Raw genomic sequence first — 19996 nt, 5'->3', positions numbered from 1 at the left:
GCGTATATTTTACGTGGCGCGGTTCCTTATCCTGGCGGAGACCCCCCCGATGGAGCGAGGGGCCCCCACGACTTCATTGAAATAAAACGTATAGCTTTCAATCACTTCCCACTTCCCCCTTTTATATCCACACGTTTGACATCTACGCCTGTAGCGCCGGAGCGCTTTGCGAGTGCGGCGGTGGCCTTTCGTGCCGCGGTGTTTGTAGAGGCGTGACATTAGCGCCGACCCGCCGCCTAAGCTCAGCCATAATCCGCCGTTAATTGGCAACCTCGTCGGGGTCGAGCGGGTCGCCCGTGAAAGCCCCCCTGGCACGTATGTTGTCAAACACTGTCTCGTTACTGTCAAAGCTTCAAAGTCAAAAAGAGCATCGGGGGATTACGTCTGCAAAAATCTCTCCACCCTTCATTTATTCATTTATTTGTTTTTGCTGATTTTCAATTTTGTTTTGAATGAGTCAATTATTTTTTGGGATGTATTTCTGTACTTGCTCTTGTCAGACCTTGCCTGTATTGTCCTCTCATCTCCATCTTTTCTGACACGAGAGTCGCAAGCCGCACCAGGTAAAACGCCCCCCTCGCCCCCCCCCCCGACTAAAAGTGTTCGGCCTTATGTTTGTTACATGTTAAATTGTGAGTTTTGTGAACATTGCCCACTATTTTTTTTTAATTGGTTTGAGGACAGCACATTGCCGTTTACAAAAATTGATGCAAAAAATAAGATTGAAAGAGTAAAAAATAAGGCAAAAATAAAGTCGAGGAGCTTCATTGAGACAAAAGTAGTGCTTTGCCACCATCCCGTGGCACCTTGGTGGCAAGGAATATGCTGAAGTGAGTTGAGGCGCTTTCATTTAGAGAACAGTAGTGCTCTGCCGCCATCTTGTGAAATCTCGGTGCCTTGGTATAACTACTAACTAACTGGAACTAACCAACTGTAACTGCTTGGAACTGGGGCCTCAAGGTGGAGGGAATTACAAACAGTTTGAAATAGCACAAATAATACCGTGTTAGCACAAAACCTTCAGGCTTCTGATAGAAAGCAGAACATGTCAGGAAAAGCCTACTAGAACAGCTCGACTTGATTTGAGATTAATCAGAGGCACGTGTAATTGTGGCCGGTGTGTGCCGACTTCAATTTAACATGAGTTTGAATGTGACTGTTTTGTTGTGAACTAAGCCGTTGTCTCCATTTCGAAGAGAGCAGAGTGCGCACACTAATCCAAGCGCATTATTTCACTTGTTTATTTGAACTTCGCCTTTCTAAACTTTAGATTTTTTCAATTGAGTTGTGCCAGTTGGAGGTCACATTGCTGGTGGAAAAACAGGGGTGTGTAGACTTTTGATATCCAGTGTATTTTATGCTTTGGACCGTTGCCACTCCAAAAGCTTCGGCGGAGACGGCGCCCCCCCCCGAGCGCTCGCCCCCCTCGGCCGAGCGGTCCAAAGACGTCTCCTCGTTCTCCTCATCCACGTCGTCTCCCTGGGACTCCCCGGAAAACCTTTTCCAAGCCCCCCGTCCGCCGCCCGCCCGGGCCCACAGCGCCCCCATCACGCTGCCACCCGAACCGGCGGACTCCGTCCGGAGCTCGGCGTGCGGCGGCGAAGACGACGACTCCTCCGTGTCTTGGTCCCAGAGCCAGTGGATCGCCTTCGGGGACGACGCGGCTCCCGGCCGCCGCCCCGGCGCCCCGGCCAGGCCCCGGTCCGGCAGAGCCGGCAGAGCCGGCCGCTTCCTGTCGGACGACTCGGCCGACGCCTACGGAAAAGTGGCGCAAGGGTTTTCGGACAGTTTCTCCGGGTTGAGCGACGGGGCCACGCAAATATTTCCGGGTAACGTTTGTGACAGACGCTTGAGTTTTGACTTTGTTTGGAGTGCTTGATTTGATGATGGCTTTTTTTTATGGCTTGTGGCTTGTTTTATTTATATTTTAGTTTTATAACTTGCTGCCTGATTTACTTGTATTGTGATCTACGTTTCAAATGTTTACTCGCCTGTTTATTTATTTATTTTGTTATGAATTTTTTTGTACTTTGCAAATTGTGACCCGTTTTTCTGTTTTTTTTCATTTGTATTTTGACTCGCCTGATTTTCTTCTTTGTAGTTGTTTTCTTTTTATATTTTATCGTCTCGTATACATTAGATTTTTTTGTTTTTGAGTAACTGCTGTTTTTTTCTGTTTTGATTGTTTGATTTTTACCTTTTACCGCTTTTTTTTAATTTGCATTATTTTTCCTCGCTTTGTTTGAACTGGCTGCTCCTTGTGTTTCTGTTACTTGTTTTGTTTTTTAAATGTGTGTACCTATTCGTGTTCTTCAGTCTTGCTGCCTGTGTTTAGTTTGAAAGCATTTTATTTAATTGCCTTTTTTTTCTTTGTGTGTTCTTCCCATTTGTATTGTGTGTTTTGTTTTTTGTGATTTACTTGATTTGGAATTTATTTGGAGTGGTTTTCACTTGAGTTTTCTCTTTAAATGTCATTAATGGGTTGACCTTTTTTTTTTTTTATTTTTTTTATTTTTTTATTTTCTGGTACGTTTCCCATGCTGCGTTTTTGCCACTAAGCGGCGTCTTCCACTCTTGCCTTCCGTAGCGCCCAACCGCCCGACAACTCCGCTGACGGCGGGCGCGCTGGTGCCGCCGCCCCGCCCCTCCTCCAGGCCGAAACTCCCCACGGGAAAACTGAGCGGCATCAACGAAATTGTGAGTTGAAACAAATGTTATAAAAATAGCAGCGGGTTTGGCACCGTTTCCTCTCGCCCCCCTCCTCAGGCGAGACCCTTCAGTCCGCCCAAGGCGCCCGGCGCCAGTCCGCCACCCGCCGCCCCGCTGGCCCGCGCCGAGAGCTCGTCTTCGCTGTCCTCGAACGCCTCGCTCAGCGCCGCGAACACACCTACTGTTGGTAAGGAGGGCGCCGTTTTGACCTTTGTCCCGTCAGCGCTGCTTGCATCGTGATGATTTCTGTTCCTTCTTTGAATCCTTTTCTTCTATCATCCACCCGTTCTTTTCCTTCTTCCCTCGCTTTCTCCGTCATGTCCTACTACCTATACTCATTTCTTCTTTCTCTTGCCCGTTCCTTTTTTTTTTTCATCATCACTTTAACGTCTTCATCTGTCGCTGGTGCCTTCTTTCAATTTATTCTTTTATCAATCCCTTTCTGCTTATCATCCATTCTTTTCATTCAATTTGGTTCTTTCATCGTTCCTTTAATTTTGACTCATATTTATCTCCCCTTCTTCTTCACCCCTCCTTTCTTTTGTTCATTCGTTTCTTTATCATCCCTTTTGCCTCTCTCTTTCTTTCTGTCCACCTGTCCATTCTTCCTGTCCATCATCCATCCTTTAATTTCTTTTTCTTTCATCCACGCTGTCTTACTTTTGTACCTTCATCTGACGCATCCTTTCTTTCCTTCATTTTCCTTTTCTTTTGCCCTTTCATTCATCCATCCATCCCTTTCCAATGATTCCTTTCTTTTCGTCTTTTCTTCCGTTCTTTCTTTAAATCTCACCTTTTCTTCGTCGTCTAACTTTTGCCTTCCGCATCCCTTTCTTTCTTTCCTGCTTTCTTTCCCCCCTCCTCCCTTCCGTTCCTCTTTCCTCCCATCCCTCCGTGTCTCCCAGGCCCTGATCACTTTGCTCCTGTTCCCTTCTCCTGTCGCGTGTCAGAAGTGTCCTCCTCCTCTTCGGCCTCTTTTTCTTCTTTCCTTCCTCCTCCCAGTCAAAGTGAGTTTCCCGTCCCCAAACCTTCTCCTCTCCCAAATGCACACAATGCAACAGTACTTCATCGTTATTTGAGCCCCGCGGGTAGTTGACGCAAAATTGTGCGTCGTGTGCATTTGTCACTTCCCCCTCACATTTGTGTCCTCCCCCTTTGCTTCTTTCGCTTTTTAAAGACGACGACACGTTTGTCTCCAAGCTGCCGACCTTTGAGAGGCGATGTGAAACTCCAGCAGGTATCCATCCGGGAAGACGCTCCTCCAAAATCTATTGCCATGTTTCTTTTTTTTATGACCAATTTCTTTTCATAGACTGCTGCTTTTCTTTTGTGAAGAGTTGTAACTTTCCAGCGTGCCGCCTCCTCTCCCACTCACTTCGTTGTCCACTACTAATTTATGTTTGTGTGAAAGTAACGTCGTATTTGTTTGCACCTCCACGGCCGCCGCTCTCCGTTGAATCATGTAGCCGCCGATGTGCACTGCTTACACTAACAGCATGGCTGCGAACCGCAGGGAAGTGGTTTACGAAAGCACAGGCAGTGTTGTGTCACTTTCACTGCAAAAAAACTAGGCATGAAAAAAAAAATTGGATTTCTGCGGCGAAAGGTAACTTTTTGTAGTCGACTGTGTAACGTAAAATGGTAACCGCGATGAAAGTCGAAGTCACTTATTCGATGGCGTCATTGATATTTCTTGACTAAAAACGAATGATTAATAAAAAAAACAACTCACCACTTTGCGCAGTGTCATCTTGTGTTCCCTAGCAAGTCGAACGTTTTCTGAAAATCGGTTGATTGGAAGATGAGATGCCAAATCGACGCGATCAGTCGATGCAAAGTAGTAAAGTCCACTAATTGGTTGGACTCCTAATCTGGACTAATCGAAGCAAAATATTAAAGGATCATTTTCTCAATATGCAGAGAAACATGCTTAAATCAAATATTTGCTCGTACAATTATCACTCCTTATTTTCAGCTAAATGTACTCATGAGCAGTGATTCAAATCTTCATAACACGCTGTAATACCTTGAGATGTTGAAGTACAAAATGTCAAATACCCTCGCGCAAAAAACATGGCGTCTGTTCGGGGCTTATTTTTTGAACACGAAAAAAGCTTAACATAGAAAATATGTGCTAATAATGGAAGCAATTGATATGTTTAACACACAAAAAACACGATATAGCAGGACTGCAATAGATGAGGTGCCAAATAACGGCGATTCCTGTGTTTATAAAGAAAAACAATTGTAGTTTCTATTAGTTTTGTGGAAGTTGATGCGAGTTGCTACTTGAAAAAAAAAAAAATGTTTTCAAACTTGTTTAAGGAAATTTAAGAAGACGAAAAAGAGCCAAACTTGATCATGTCTTTGTCATTTGTGTTTTCTACAAGCGAAGGGGAAAACGATCGACGAATTGAAAAAATCGATTTTTGCGGCAAACGAATCCGGGCCCCCGTTGCGACCAATATGACGCGTCGTCGCTGTGCCGATTGTCACGTGCGCTTTTCCCGATGAAGATGTCCTCCAAAGTCATCCTCATCCTCATCCTCATTCCTCTTCCTCGTCGTTCAGGCACGTCCCGCGGCCCCAGCCCCGTGACGCTGGCGTCCCAGGATGCTTTGCCCATCGCGGTGGCCTTCACGGAGTCGGTGAATGCCTACTTCAAAGGTGCTGACCCCACCAAGTGAGTCACATGACCCACCTGCAAGGCGCACGCACGCAATCTCCTCTTCAAGCATTCCTTTCTTCCTTCTTTCCTTCCTTCATCCCTCTTTCCCTCCCTCCTCATCCCTTCCCGAGTAACCGCCTGCTATCCATCAACTTGTAGGCCTTCCTTCTTTCCTCTGTCCTTCTTTCCTTCACTCATCCCTTTCTTCCTCCATCCTTCACACCATTCCTGTTTCCTTCCTTCATGCCTTCCTTCCTTCATCCCATTGTCTTTCCTCTTATCAACCCTTTCATCCTTCCTTGTCCTTCCTCCTCCCTTCATCCATTGATTCATCCATTTCCTTCCTTCCTTTTTCCTTCATCATTCCTTACGTCTTCTTTCCTTCACCCAACCCTTTCTCCCATCGTTCTTTTTTTCAAACATTCCCTTCAACCTTTTATTCATAATTTGCTTCATTCACCCCTGACTACATTCTTTCAATCTTTCCGTCATCCATCGCTTCCTTCCTTGTCCCTCCTTCCTCGTTTTCCTTCCCTTCCTGTCAACCAGAACAGAATAATGACATGATGAGTTTCTGTATGTATGTGCGTGCGTGCATAAGATGCACGGTGCACGTGATCGTCGCGGTCAGAGGAAAGCACGCCAGGTGTTTTATTTGCTAACTGGCGCTAAATTGAAGTCGCGCAAGAAGGCTTATTGAGTCCGGGATTAGCCAATTGAACATTTCACAAGCAATACAAGCCGAATCCTCCAACCCAACCGAGCCCAAACCCAAACCTGTTTGAAAATTGGAACTGAATGTGAGTGGCGTTTTTTACACACTGTAGCCACACCGCGCGCCTAATATAGTCAGGCAGGGAGACACCAGGGTACAGTGTGAAGTCCAAATAGGTTTTGGGGTGCTCGGTGATTACTTGCCTATTAAGGACCCTTTGAAAACAATCTGATCTGTTAACACGCTGCCCGTGGTAATCCGGTATTTTGCGGGGTCGCCCTGCGAAAGAGGCGGCTCAAACCGCTCCGCTCGTTGACCTTTTAAGTGCTTTTCTCTCGTTCTCCTCCAGGTGCATCGTGAAGATCACAGGTGACATGACTCTGTCGTTCCCTTCGGGCATCATCAAGGTGTTCACGGGCAACCCCTCGCCCGCCGTGCTTACCTTCAAGTTAAAGAACACGGGCCGGCTGGAGCAGATCCTCCCCAACCAGCAGCTCCTCTTCAGGTATAACCTTTTTTGGAAGCAGAGGCGCTCTTTTTAGAGGGTCCAGTGGAACGCGGATTTGGAAGGGACGATCCGGAGGCGAACGCGTAGACGGGGGTGAAATTGAATTAGCGTCATTAAGCTGTCGGGGAAATACTTTCCAGCAGACGTGCGCAGCCGGCGCGCACGTCTGGAATAGCAAACAACGGCCAGCTTCGCAGGACATCCGCTCCGTTTGGCGCACGCTCCTGCTCGCGGTCTGCCTGCTTTTTACTGTGTGAAAAAAAAAAAAAATTTTACCGGCTCCATCGTTAGATAGGATGTCAAAAGCGTGTTCATTGTTGCAGGTGGACGAGAAGTCCAAGTCTGCTGATGATTGTTCTGTGAGATGTACAGCGTGTCCATTGCGTTTGTATTCAATTTAGAAAATGTATTAAATGCCATATATACCAAACTAAATGTGAACAGCAGCAAAAATAGTCAGCGGCGTTGCCGCTGAAAATATTTATGAATGAAGTATCACAAAGCAGCGAGAATAGTCAGCGGCACCGCTGTACGCGGATCAACCAATTAGACTGCGCGCACGTAGTGCATATGCCAGTGTAGCCAATTTTCCATCCCATATCACTGCCTCCTCGTGGTCGCATTTAGTGAAGGAGAGGTCACAAATTCCACTCGTTCTTGTGTTTTGAGTCATCGTCTCCCTGCTTTCACCCCCACTGGAGTAATCGAATCAAGCGGAATCCGTGATTTAGTGGCCGGTAGGACACGACGGGAGCGTCACGCGCAAAGCCGAGACAGGCGCAGATGTGAGGGAGAGATGAATAATTGAGCGTGCGAGGATTCCTCTTCCGCACGCAACGTGTTGCGACTCTGCGCGTTTGTGCGTGTGTGTTTGGCCTCCGTTGTCGTGCAGCGATCCGTCCCAGAGTGACTCGGAGTCCAAGAACTTCTGGTTCAACATGCAAGCGCTGACCGCCTACCTCAGGAAAGCCTCGGAGCAAAACCCCGCCGCCTCCTACTACAACGTGGACATCCTCAAGTACCAGGTCAGAACATGAGGCCGCGCGACAAGCCACAGAAATGATCGCCATCATGAGACTAGTTAAGTTGAGCGTGTATAAAAGTTAACCGGTGTCAAACAACAACGTGACAGCGGAAACCGTCATATCTCAAATCATCTTCCCCTAATTAAAACGTATGGAAATGCCATTCATCCGGTCCAGCCCCTTCCCCCAAAATACCAAATATTCTTGTAATGTGTGTTTTAATTCAAAGGAAATAGCACTCTTAGGTCTTGTACTTCATAAAAACATACAGTAATAACTGAATTAAATAGAATGTAAAGAAGGAAACCGTTTGTGTATCATGATTAATTCATTGGGCATTGTGCTGCTCCTTCTGCTGTGTGCGCCTTGGCCACCAGGGGGGCGGTATAATATATACAGACATACTATACTACATGGATATTTGATAAAGAAACACAATAAGACCATCACAATCAAGTCATTTTTCGCGGACATAAAGAATATGTCTGCGAGTACTGTTGCATGTGCTTTCTACATGTGTTGCTAGGTTTTGTGTTCGAGTATAAGTTGTTTGCGGGTTTAAAACTAACGCAACATCTCTGCTAGTTTAGGTTTTTGTATACATTTATATCGGAGTTTTGTGCAAAAAAAAAAAAAAAAAAAGCCGAAGAAAAAGCAGTACTTGACTGCGCTTATGCGCGGTGTTGCGTTCAGGTGCAGTCAGACGGGATCCACTCCACGCCGCTGAACCTGGCCGTATACTGGAAGTGTACTTCGAACTCCACGGAGCTGCGCGTGGACTACCGCTACAACCCGGACTCCATGGCGGCACCGGGTCCGCTGGGCAACCTGCAGGTCCTGGTGCCCGTGGACGGGGGCGTCACCAACATGCAGTCGCTGCCCGTCGCCCTCTGGTGGGACCCCCGCGCGCACACACACAAAAAAAAAAACTCTCAAACTGGGTTCGTGAGACAGAACTTGGTGGCCCGCAAAATAATTAGCAGTGAAAGTGTTTCTATGAGTACAGTTTGGTTTTTACTCTTTAACGAGGTTTTAATTGTAGCGGCGAACATTTGAAATTCGAAGATGGGCTTATTTCTGATGGCAGTGAATTCCAGAGTTTACAGCTCGTGTAGGAGAAGGCTGACACAAGACAGAATGGGATTTTGGAACCACTGATATGATTGGGATGTATGAATAAAGTCAAGGTGTTTTTGTTCAAAAGAACTTTCACAATGCATATAATAACACGAACAGTTATTTATTGCAAACTATTTTGCAGTCCCCCGAGCGATGGCTCACAGACTCAAGTTTGAGAAGCCCAAAGGGCACTTGAAGGTTTTTATTTGGTTTTTTTAAAGGTTTCTAGGTTGTAAGTGTGTATTTCCTGGTGTCCTTACAGGAACGCGGAGCAGAATAAATGTCTGTGGAAGCTGAGCGACATTTCAGAAAAGTCTGACAACGAAGGTGACGTCTTTTATTTCATATATTTAACAGAAGCGGTGCCTTGTACTCGCGAGTCGAATTCATTTTTGTGACAGGCGCCGGCTCTCTGCGGGCCAAGTTCGAGGTGTCGAACGGCCCGTCCGACCCGTCCACGCTGGCGGTTCAGTTCCTGAGCGAGGGCAGCACGTTATCGGGCGTGGACATGGAGCTGCAGGGCAGCGGCTACAGGCTGTCGCTCAGCAAGAAGAGGTTTGCCACAGGTGAGGCCGCTCGCAAATTCATTTTCATCTTCATCAAAAGACGCAAGCGCCACGAAGCCATTTTTGGTCTCAGTAATTTCACTGTTTGCTCGTAAAAAGGTGAAGAGTCAAGGTGTAAGAAAACACACCAAGTAATAGATCATACTAAAGCTGCTGATGAGCACTTTACAGATGTATGATTATTTTATCAAGGTGTCATCCATATGAAGACACAATGAGCACAAAATGAGGTTGTTGTTTTTTTTATGCCACTAATTTCACAGGTTGCTCGTCAAAGAAAAAAAAAATAAGATAAATATCAAAGTGCAACAACACAACAACCAGCTCGATGGTTATTTTGCCAATATGGCCTCCTATCAAGCCGTAAGGAGCACGGAACCGCCCCTGCAGATGACGTTACAAGCTGCCATTGTTGAGTCCGTTGTCCTTTTCCCCTCAGGTCGCTACATGGCAGACTGCTGAGGCTGTTTTCCCTCGACTCGCTTTAAACAAAAGCTACCCCGGACCCCCTGCCGCCGCTGGGAATCACTACAATAAAGCAGCACTGAGTACTGAACACTGTTTAATGGAGAAATAAAAAACAACGCAAAGGTGAGCCTTGGGGGGCGTGGAGCTTATGACGTCTTAAGTGACGCGTTCAGGCTCTTTATACTTTATGGATTTATCCAAATCATCAGTGTATATTTGAAATCATAAAAAGAGGAAGAAGAAAAAAAAACAACTAACAATCTTTTCGGGCGCTCTTTATTTTTTCACCGCAATTCCGCACACTGTGTAAAATTAACAGCTAAAAAAATCTTTGATCGTTTTGTTTCTCTTTAATTGTGGACGGTTTGCAATGGATGAAGTGTCAGTCTCATCGCACAAAAGAGAGAGAGAGAGAGAGAGAGAAGGAAGAAAAACAAAAAACAGGACCTCAGTGCCTCCTCGCAAAACTGTGCTCGTTTTTTTTTGAAACGCACATTCGGGTTTCAGGGCTCTTTTGTCAGCGTCCTTTTTAAATGTTTTTTAAACAACTGCAAAAACGTTGCAATGCTTTAAAAATCCTCCAAATTCATTTGTAGCCTTTCAAACGAAACTTGAAGATTTTTGTTTGTTATGACATTTTGTGCCCCCCACCCCCCGTCAGCGAAGAAACAAAAACGCGCCTGAACGATAGCGCTAACCTGTTGTTGGGATGCCGAAGGGAAGAAATCTTCCGCAAAATACGCGACTTGCCGATCGGAGCCTCCCCCCCCCCCCCCTTCTGTCCGGACACTTAAAATGGACGCCGAGTAAACACGTGGTCATTTGTGTCCCGTGAGCTGAAGATTTCTTTTTTACAAATTTTTTGACGAGCGATAGCTTTGCCCGGCTTGGAAAAACAAAACAAAAAAATCGCCCGATTGGTATCGTCCGGTTAAGCATCCGCCATTTTGAACCGCCACTTTCAGCAAGCTGGTTCTTGCTCGCCCTGAACAATAACGAATATGAATTGAAAACAAAGACGTTCTATTTACGAGCCTCCATCTTTGGTCACTTTTTTTCTTTGTGTTTGTATTTAACAGATTTCCTTTTTTTAAAAAAAAAAAAAAAAAAAAAAAGGACATTTGTGTAAATGATTCTCATAATTTGTACATTTTTTTTTACAAGTATCAGCCACTTTTTTGTCTCTACGTAATGAATTCTCACTGTGCCTGTATTAAATGTGTAATATATGAATACATACAAATATATGAATGACTACTTTGAGGGCTTGGTGTCATTTCTTTCCACACACAGTGGGTACGGAAGGTTTTCAGACCCCCTTAAAGGTTTCACTCTTTGTTATATTGCGGCCATTTGCTAAAATCATTTTTCATTTTTTTTCCACATGACTGTACACACAGCACCCCACGTTGACAGGAAAAAAAAACAGAATTGTTGACATTTTTGCAGATTTATTCAAAAAGAAAAACTGAAATACCACACAGCCAAAAGTATTCAGACCCTTTGCTCAGTATTCAGTAGAAGCAGAAGGAGTCTTTTTGGGAATGTTGCAACACGTTTTTCACACCTGGATTTGGGGATCCTCTACCATTCCACCTCGCAGATCCTCTCCAGTTCTGTCAGGTTGGATGGTGAACGTTGGTGGGCAGCCATTTTCAGGTCTTTCCAGAGATGCTCAGTTGGGTTTAAGTCGGAGCTCTGGCTGGGCCATTCAAAAACAGTCACGGAGTTGTTCCGAAGCCACTCCTTCGTTATTTTAGCTGTGTGCTTCGGGTCATTGTCTTGTTGGAAGGTGAACCTCGGGCCCAGTCTGAGGTTCTGAGTACTCCGGAGAAGGTTTTTCCGTCCAGGATATCCCCGTACTTGGCCGCATTCATCTTTCCTTCGATTGCCACCGGTCGTCCTGTCCCTGCAGCTGCGAAACACCCCCACGGCACGATGCTGCCGCCACCGTGCTTCACTGTCGGGACTGCATTGGACAGGTGACGAGCAGCGCCTGCTTTTCTCCACACATGCCGCTTAGAATTGAGGCCAACAATTTCTATCTTGGTCTCATCAGACCAGATAGAAATTGTTTTTCTCAGCCTCTTGGAGTCCTTCAGGTGTTTTTTTTTTGTTTTTTTTTTTTATAAAAGCAAACTCCACGCGGGCTTTCATGTGTCTCGCACTGAGGAGAGGCCATAAAGCCCCGACTGGGGGAGGGCCCGCAGTGATGCTTGACTTTCTAGAACTTTCTCCCATCTCCCGACTGCCTCTCTGGAGCTCAGCCACAGTGATCTTTGGGTTCTTCTTGACCTCTCTCACCAAGGCTCTTCTCCCCCGATTGCTCAGTTTGGCCGGACGACCAACTCGAGGAAGGGTTCTGGTCGTCCCAAACGTCTTCCATTTGTGGATTATGGAGGCCACTGTGCTCTTAGGAACCTTGTTTTTGTAACCTTGGCCAGATCTGCGCCTTGCCACAATTCTGTCTCTGAGCTCTTCAGGCAGTTCCTTTGACCTCATGATTCCCATTTGCTCCGACATGCGCTGTGAGCTGTAAGGTCTTATATAGACAGCGGTGTGGCTTTCCTAATCAAGTCAAGTCCAAACAGTATCATCAAACACAGCAGGACTCCAAGAAACCTGTAGAACCATTTTACGGTTGATCAGAAGAAATGGACAGCACCCGAGTTAAATTTATGAGTGTCACAGCAAAGGGTCTGAATACTTATGGCGGTGTGATATTTCAGTTTTTCTTTTGTAGTAAATCAACAACATTTTCCACAATTAGGTTTTTTTTTCCTGTCAATATGGAGTGCTGTGTGTACATTTAATGAGGAAAAAATGAACTTAAATGATTTTAACAAATGGCTGCAATATTAACAAAAAGTGAAAAATTGAAGGGGGTCTGAAAACCTTCCGTACCCACTGTGTATATATTATATATATTCCGAAAAATAAAGAAAATCATTTTCTTTGGATTACAAAATGACGAAAACATGGGCTGCATTCAAAAGCTGAGAAACAAAAAACTTGTATGGTCAAATGTTGGGCGTTTGACGAGTCCAAAATGCAAAACAATTATTGGCGTACTTTGGATTTTTCTTCTTATTTTTTATTTTTTATAAATGTGACTTTTGTTTTATTGTTTTCCCCAAAAAGTCAAAAAATTTGGACACGTGTGCTTTCCATCGGACAACTTACACACTGCACATCACAAAGTTTACCAAGCAATTTGTTTACAAAATCTCCGTTTTTTAATCTTGAGCCAAAACACTGAAAAAAATCATTTTCTTTGTATTAAAAAGAGAAAAAAATTCGACAGATGTGCTTTTTGTCGAGCACCGGCGACCATTTGCCGTTTTTTTTGCTGTTTATTGACAACATTGACCATATGCATACATACACACGAGACAATCCAAAGTTGATTTTGTCCAAAATGTCGCCCTGTCGGGTGAAAACAAATTTCAATTTCAATTTTATCATCAGAAACACAAAAATGTATTGCAATTCTACTGACTTTTTTTTCCTGACGTATTTTTGTTTTTATCCAAAACACACAGAAAATATCTTCTGATGAAAAAATAATAATAATAATAATAATAATTTGGCAGACATGTTTTTTTTGAATGAAATATCAGCTCCTTCACTTCCTGTATGCCTTGAAACACTGTCCAACGAAAACCATGTATCGCCTCATGTTTGGAGTCTTTTAAGCGTTCTCTGAAACACAAAGATAAATTACTGTAGTTCCTGGGATAAAATACCCCAAAACATGCCAAATGTTCTTGCTGTATGTGTGAGAATGAAGATGTTGCCCCTCCGCCCTCTCTGTTTAAAACACGTGAGCCGTCAGTATTGGGTCCAAATATTTCCCCGTCAGATGACGAGGACGAGATCCTCGGGCCTCCCGGGTGTGAAGTTGTTTTTCCCCACCAAAGATTTGCGAGGGGCCGTCGTGTCCAACAACTCCTGTGTGAGAATTTGATGGAAAGATTTTGTCTATATGCTCACATATAATAAAATAGCCTGTTGATACAGCGGTCAAGATGAAAGTCGACATATTTCCAGTTTCACACTAAGCTAAGAGTACTCCGGCGATTTCCTTGCTGATATTTGGATTAATGGCAGGGGCCTGCGCCGAAAACCGCAAGCCGTTAACGACTATTTAAAGAAGTCAACTTTGAACTTGGTTGTCCGGCGTCGATCGGACGACGAGAATGTCGAGAGTCTCCGACGTCTTTGTAGTCCGTGTTTGTCCAAAGGCCCGGCGGAGTCGTCGGCTTCCCCGCGTACCCACATCACTGACTTTTATGGACCATTTAGAATTGATGTGGCCGTTTGCTCTCGGCGAAGACAACCATCTGAACAAACAAGAGGACGCCGTAACTCAATTGCGTGAATATGGACTCCCTGCTCCTCCTCGGATTCCCCGTCCCCGCAGGACCTCTTTTGGAATAACTCAGACCCCGACGGACGGCCGACGGTTCGCATTTTCCACGAGGCAAGGACACCGAGACAGACCGTTGAAATATACTGTCGAATGATCAACTCTCTCTCTCTCAGTGTAGATTCTCAGTCATCCAGGTCATGCTAATCCGCAAAGCTCCAATCAAGGCAACTGGACTCTTCCTGTTTGTTGAAGACGGTTCACCTTTAATCCAAAAGAAGAACTGAAGAAGCTTTTTGGGTTAAAGGGGAACCGGCTTCAACAAAACACAACAGTCCAGTTGCCTCGATTCAACCTTCACGGAGAATCGACTCAGTCGTAGTACAGAAGTGAGAAACCAAAAGCTAGTTAGCCATCAAACAAGCCCATCCAACCACCGACTGACCAGCCGACCGAACACTGACAGGAACTACGCAGCCGAAGGCCTGAGATGGCCGATAAACAACAAGCGACCAACCGACCAATCAAGCAAATAGCCGACCAATGTATCAACTAACCAATCTACCAAAGCCCAATCAACCTAAAATGCCTGTCGACCGGAACACGCGCAAACCACTAACTAGCCAATTCGCACTAGCAACAAACCTACCAAACGGTTAACCAACTCATCGGCAACAAATCAACTAATGCGCAATCATCCAAAATTGGCCATCAAGCAATCTATCAACTGACCTCTCAACCAAAACGTTAAATGAAAGGCAGCCGACCGATCGATTTACATCAGCATCAAAGTCACTCGACAACTAATTGAAAAGCAACCAACCAACTCATCAACCAACTCGCCAACCAATGTGTCGTCAGCAACCCACCCGTTACATCGGCATCAAACCAATGAACCGACAAATCGAGCATCAACCCTAACCTCCGTAAACGACTCATCCTACCAACCAATCAATCACGAGCAACAAACCTCCCAAACAGCTAACCGACAATCTATCAACTGACCAGCAAATCAAAGTAGCGAGCGAGCAATCCTAGAATGACCGCTAAACAAAGGGCACGCCACCAACCGACCAGTCGACCGAGCCGCCCAGTAACTCGTCGACCGAACTGACCGAAACCACGCGCAAACCAACAAGCACCGAAACCTGCGATTGCTGCCCGTCGTACTTCCTGCGCCGCGTGCAGAAGCTCGCTCGCGTCCTTCCCGAGACAAACGGGATTAAAATGGCCAATCTGGAGCCGGGTCCAGTCCGCCTCAACAGCCCCGGGGAACGGGGGCGGACCCTTCCGTGCCGTGTTCACGCAGCCGTGTCACATACCATTTCGTCACGGCAAGCGCAAGCGCGCGCGCGTGTGCGTGTGTGTGTGTGTGTGTAAGTGTGTGTGTGTCGGGGGAAGATGGCTGAGACGTGCTCACATCTTAATTGCAATCGCTGCCCTTGAAAAATGTGCCGTTTTGGTCCGGATCTACACTGCCACATCCCACAACAAGGGAAATAAAACCAAACAACGGGGTTCATCTGGTTGCACAAGTGTGCACACCCTCGTAACTGCGGACGTGGCTGAGTTCAGAATGAACCCCAAATGAAGTTCAGATGCTATACCAGTCTTTTCCAGACATTTTTGGTGTGGCATCTTGCTTGCAGCACAAGCCGTGGTAAGCAGAGAACTTTTAATGTCTCAGACGGAGACTCGGTCATAAGAAGGCTTACAAGAGTGAGTAGACCCACAAATAAGTATCGGGAAGTCATGTCCAAAAAGACCCAAGAAATGTTGTTGGTCCTGGGGAAAATGTACTTTCGATTGCAACCCTGCAAAGAAACGTCAGCCCCGGTAACAGCAACAGTAACAACAACACAGCAACACGAAAATTGGTCGAACCCACAAAAATGTCTCAGGAAGCCGTGCTCCAAAAAGCACAGAAAGCTGAACATTTCGGTTCAAAGCCGATACGTGAGGCTCATTTTAGCCATTTAGGTTTGTCCAACCAATTCCGATCGGTTTTGAATTCACTTCCAGAAGAGGCCTGTTTGGCATCCGATGAGATCCGATTCCAGACATCATTTTTTGGGGGCCCATTTACATCTCCCGTCCTCAAAAACTCACCATTTTTTGTCCTATCCTGTTGAGAATGTATTCACTTGCACCCTCCTTCCCCTGGAATTTTGGAAAAAACAAATAAGTCCCCAGAGATGTTTTTACTTAAAACCATGAAATTTGGTAGACATGTCTGTCACAAGCAGACCGCAAAAAAAAAAAAAAAAAAAAAAGTCTCAAGAAGCTGTGCTAAAAAAGACAACAGGAAGTCTGCCATGTTGGTTTGAAGAGGCCATCTGTTGTTTTTCCTCTTTTAAATGGCAAATGAAGCAGAAGCCCAGGGGGGATCAATACCACACACGCACGCACACGCACACACACTTGTCCAGTTGATAAATATTTGGAGTTTTCTAATTGAAATTGAATGTGCCCTGCTTCAGTTCTGGGGGGTCTTGAAACACATATGGACACATTGTGTGCCTGTCTGACACACACACACACACACACACACAGTTACACTTTAGGACAAAAGGAACCACGATGATGTGTGTGCGTGTGTTGCAATTCCGTGTGCTGCGATTGTATGTGTGTGTGTGTGTGAGAGTTGTCATTATATGTGTGCCACTAGTAAACTGTGTGTAGTGATTGTTGGCACTTACACACACACGCACACACACACACGCACGCACGCGCGCGCGAGATGCATACACAAAAGCATGTTTGCATGTGCACTCGGCGTGAACAATTAATGAACACGCACGCACGTGTTGTGCAGACAGTTGTTTCCATTCTTCTCTCTTTTTTTTTTTTTTTTGTATCATTAAGCAAGTGCAGCATGTGTAGCGCACACGGAGGTTGTTGGCATGTAGCGCGTCGCTGGCGTGTCGCAGCTCACGGAGGGCATGTTGCGCGTTTAAGTGGCCGCATGCCACTCTGGCGTCGCCCGAGAACTTCCGCATGGAAGAGGAAGACGAAGGAGGGGGGGGAGCCTTTGTAACGCTTTGAACGTCTATCACGGGGATTAGGTTCCAGACGCGCGCGCCACCGACGGTGAAAATCCACGATGTGGCGAGAACATATTTTAAAAAAAATAATAACAAAAAATATTTACAGATTTACCCCTCCCACATGCTTTAAAACTCTTTCAAATGCACTTTTTAATGTATTCCTTACAATTCTTCTTAACAAAGATCATGCTACCTTAGTGCTAACATATAGAGGGAAATGCCATAGACGAGCTAATGGAAATTAGCATAGACATTATTGTAACCTTGAAACAACCGCTACTTGAACACGGAGCGGCAACGTACAAAGCATCCGACAAGAGTCACAGGTGTATATTCTTACAGGAATGTTGAGGCCGAGGGCGTGCGTCTTTCAATTCGGACTTGCTTGTGTACTTGCTTTTTCTTTGGCTTTTGGCGAGCAGCCGCGGTCAAGTTTTCTGTCACACTCGTACTTCGAGCAAACTCTGTCACTTGTTTTGCTTTGTGGTTGGCTTTTTCTGCCGCTTTTGACTTCTTTTCACACCGGCGCTGGCCAGCCAAGCATGCGAACGGTCGCGTTCAGGCTGGCGAAAAAGCAAAACTGCTGCGCTTGAACATTTTGTGCATTTCAGTTGTGTGTAAAAAGCGACGTCTTGTCACTCGTTTTGCTCACAGGAATATATTCTTTATCCCCTGCATTTCTGACCGTCTTCTTCGCGTGTGTATACATACACAGTACATATGGATGTATTATCCTGCCCCCTGGCGGCCAAGACGCACACATCACAGAGAATTGCGCAATGTTTAGATTTTGGTTTCCTTTTTTTTTTTTTTTTGCTTATTCCAAAAGAAGGGCTGTGCACTTCTTCTTACACTTGTACTTGGCTTTAAACGTTGACTTTACAGTTTATACAAGCTTTGAGAAAGCCACTCTTAAGCAGAATATGTATTTATCTTCTGTGAGTTCCTTTGTTGTTGTTGTTTTGTGCTTTAGTAACAAGTTGCTTGTTGTGAGTGCTTTTGTGTGTGTGCGTGCGTGCGTGCGCCCTGCAGGAATTTTTGTGAGGGGGGGGCACAAGCAGCAACACCAACATCAGCACCACACCGGAAATCGCACGCGCACGTACACGCGTACACACACTAATGCCCTCCTTGCTCTCGGCTCCTTATTCTACTTTATTCTACTTATTATTTTATTATTATTATGATTTGAACGTACAATCCTGCCCTTTTTGCTTTGCCGTTAAATGTGCTAAATGCGAATAAGTAATTCATATTCTGACTTAAGTTTAAATTTGGACATCTATTTATGCCTTCACTAATGTACATTTTGTTACTTTAGCTGGATTTTTGTGTGTGTGCTCAAGGGTCACAATTTTTTTTTTTTTTTTTTTTTATAAAAGAAAGTTGTAAAAAAATAGTTTATTTTAATTCAAAAAAAGTCATTCTCATTTACTGGCATCCTTGATAATGTAATTATTCACTAAACAATTATTAGCGAAAATACATTTTAAATGTAAAATGTATTTTACTAAGATTGTTTTTTTGTTTTGTTTTTAGTATTACTGAAGATAAATCATTCACAAATCAAGTTAATCAATAATGAATACATGCATTTTAATTAACTATTTTTAGGGTGCGCACACACACACACAAACTTGATGCAAGGACCGTTGAAAATGTAAAATGCTCCAGTGGCACGGATTTAAAATAATAATTTGTAAATAAAAAATGAGTGGGCTGTGTGTGGCCCACGGACCATACTTTGCCCATCCCTGACATAAATCTTGAAGAAAAGAAAAAAAGTATTGACCAAAACGTTTTCCTGAACGAATTTAAAGTGACATTTCTTTTTGCACATAAAAACCGCGGCTCAACATGACTTTTTCATCCCTTGTGTGGCCGTCACTCGTTCATTTTCCACCTCAAAGTAATTTAGGAGGGGAAACAAAAACCCACGGAGTCCCGCGAGGGTCGTCACGTGCTTGTTTGCTTGCCTTTTATGAGCAAAACGTTTCAAATTCAAAGAAAAGGTGCTTACAAATGGCGCTGTCGTCCACCTGCAGCAATGCGAATCTACTGGTAATGAGATTTTATCGTTGATTTAAGATAGGATCGTTGATTTGAACAAATATGCTTCAAATGAGCAACGCAGTTCAAGTGTCCGCCTCAACGTGGGCGCGTGAACGCAACAGGTGTGTGTGTTTGAAAAATGTTTCTTCTTTTTCTTTTTAACCTCATGACACAAACATTATGATCCTATTAGTATAGCAGAACCTTTATTTGTTAGTTTATTTCCGTGAGATGTTCAAGTCCGGTAGTTATTTACAATAATAAAAAAAAAAAAGTTAATTAGTCAAGTTAATTATATTTGCTGGGGTTCCCGCCCCCCCCCCCCTAAAAAGTTGCGTATCAGTTCATATGGGGAAATAAATGTTTGTTTTGTATGAATAAAACAGTAAACGTGTTTTTAATTCGATCCCCCCCAAAACGTCGAAGTCTTTAATAAAAAAAAATAATAATAATTAAAAAAAAAGTAATTATATTTAGCAATGCAAAGTGGTCGCAAAATGACGTCAACGAGCTCGCGCGCGCCAAATGGATTCCAGGCGCGGGAAAAAAAAAAAAAAGTGTGTTGTGGTTGTTGTTGACGACACGCGCACGCACGCGGCGCACGCACGCACGCACGCACGCGCCCGCTCACTCTTCCTGACGGTGACGTTTTCATTGCGGTGCTCCGCGTGTGACGTCATCGTCAGATGGTAACTTCGTGTGATTTTTACGGATGTATTGTTGATTGTGCGTGTTTTGTGTGTGCGTCAT

General features: G+C 44.7%; 2 protein-coding genes across 2 annotated transcripts in view; both read left to right on the top strand.

The window, feature by feature from the left end:
* LOC133413327 (F-BAR domain only protein 2-like) overlaps positions 1 to 11041 on the top strand; it is a 47926-nt gene extending 36885 nt beyond the window's left edge. Inside the window, exons 18-26 of the mRNA XM_061697543.1 lie at positions 2588 to 2697; positions 2767 to 2896; positions 5281 to 5392; positions 6442 to 6597; positions 7493 to 7625; positions 8319 to 8518; positions 9007 to 9071; positions 9146 to 9310; positions 9750 to 11041. Coding sequence (XP_061553527.1) covers positions 2588 to 2697; positions 2767 to 2896; positions 5281 to 5392; positions 6442 to 6597; positions 7493 to 7625; positions 8319 to 8518; positions 9007 to 9071; positions 9146 to 9310; positions 9750 to 9772 — 1094 coding nt within the window. The 3' untranslated portion in view covers positions 9773 to 11041. The remainder of the gene's footprint in view (positions 1 to 2587; positions 2698 to 2766; positions 2897 to 5280; positions 5393 to 6441; positions 6598 to 7492; positions 7626 to 8318; positions 8519 to 9006; positions 9072 to 9145; positions 9311 to 9749) is intronic.
* Positions 4 to 2468, top strand: LOC133413328 (uncharacterized). Its single transcript, XM_061697544.1, has one exon. The coding sequence runs from the start codon at positions 1358 to 1360 to the stop codon at positions 1877 to 1879; it is 522 nt and encodes a 173-aa protein (XP_061553528.1). The 5' UTR covers positions 4 to 1357; the 3' UTR covers positions 1880 to 2468.
* Positions 11042 to 19996: the final 8955 nt, after the last annotated feature.

This window comes from Phycodurus eques, chromosome 15, assembly GCF_024500275.1.
Source record: "Phycodurus eques isolate BA_2022a chromosome 15, UOR_Pequ_1.1, whole genome shotgun sequence".
Lineage (NCBI taxonomy): Eukaryota > Metazoa > Chordata > Actinopteri > Syngnathiformes > Syngnathidae > Phycodurus > Phycodurus eques.
This window is presented reverse-complemented; position numbering and strand designations above follow the sequence as displayed.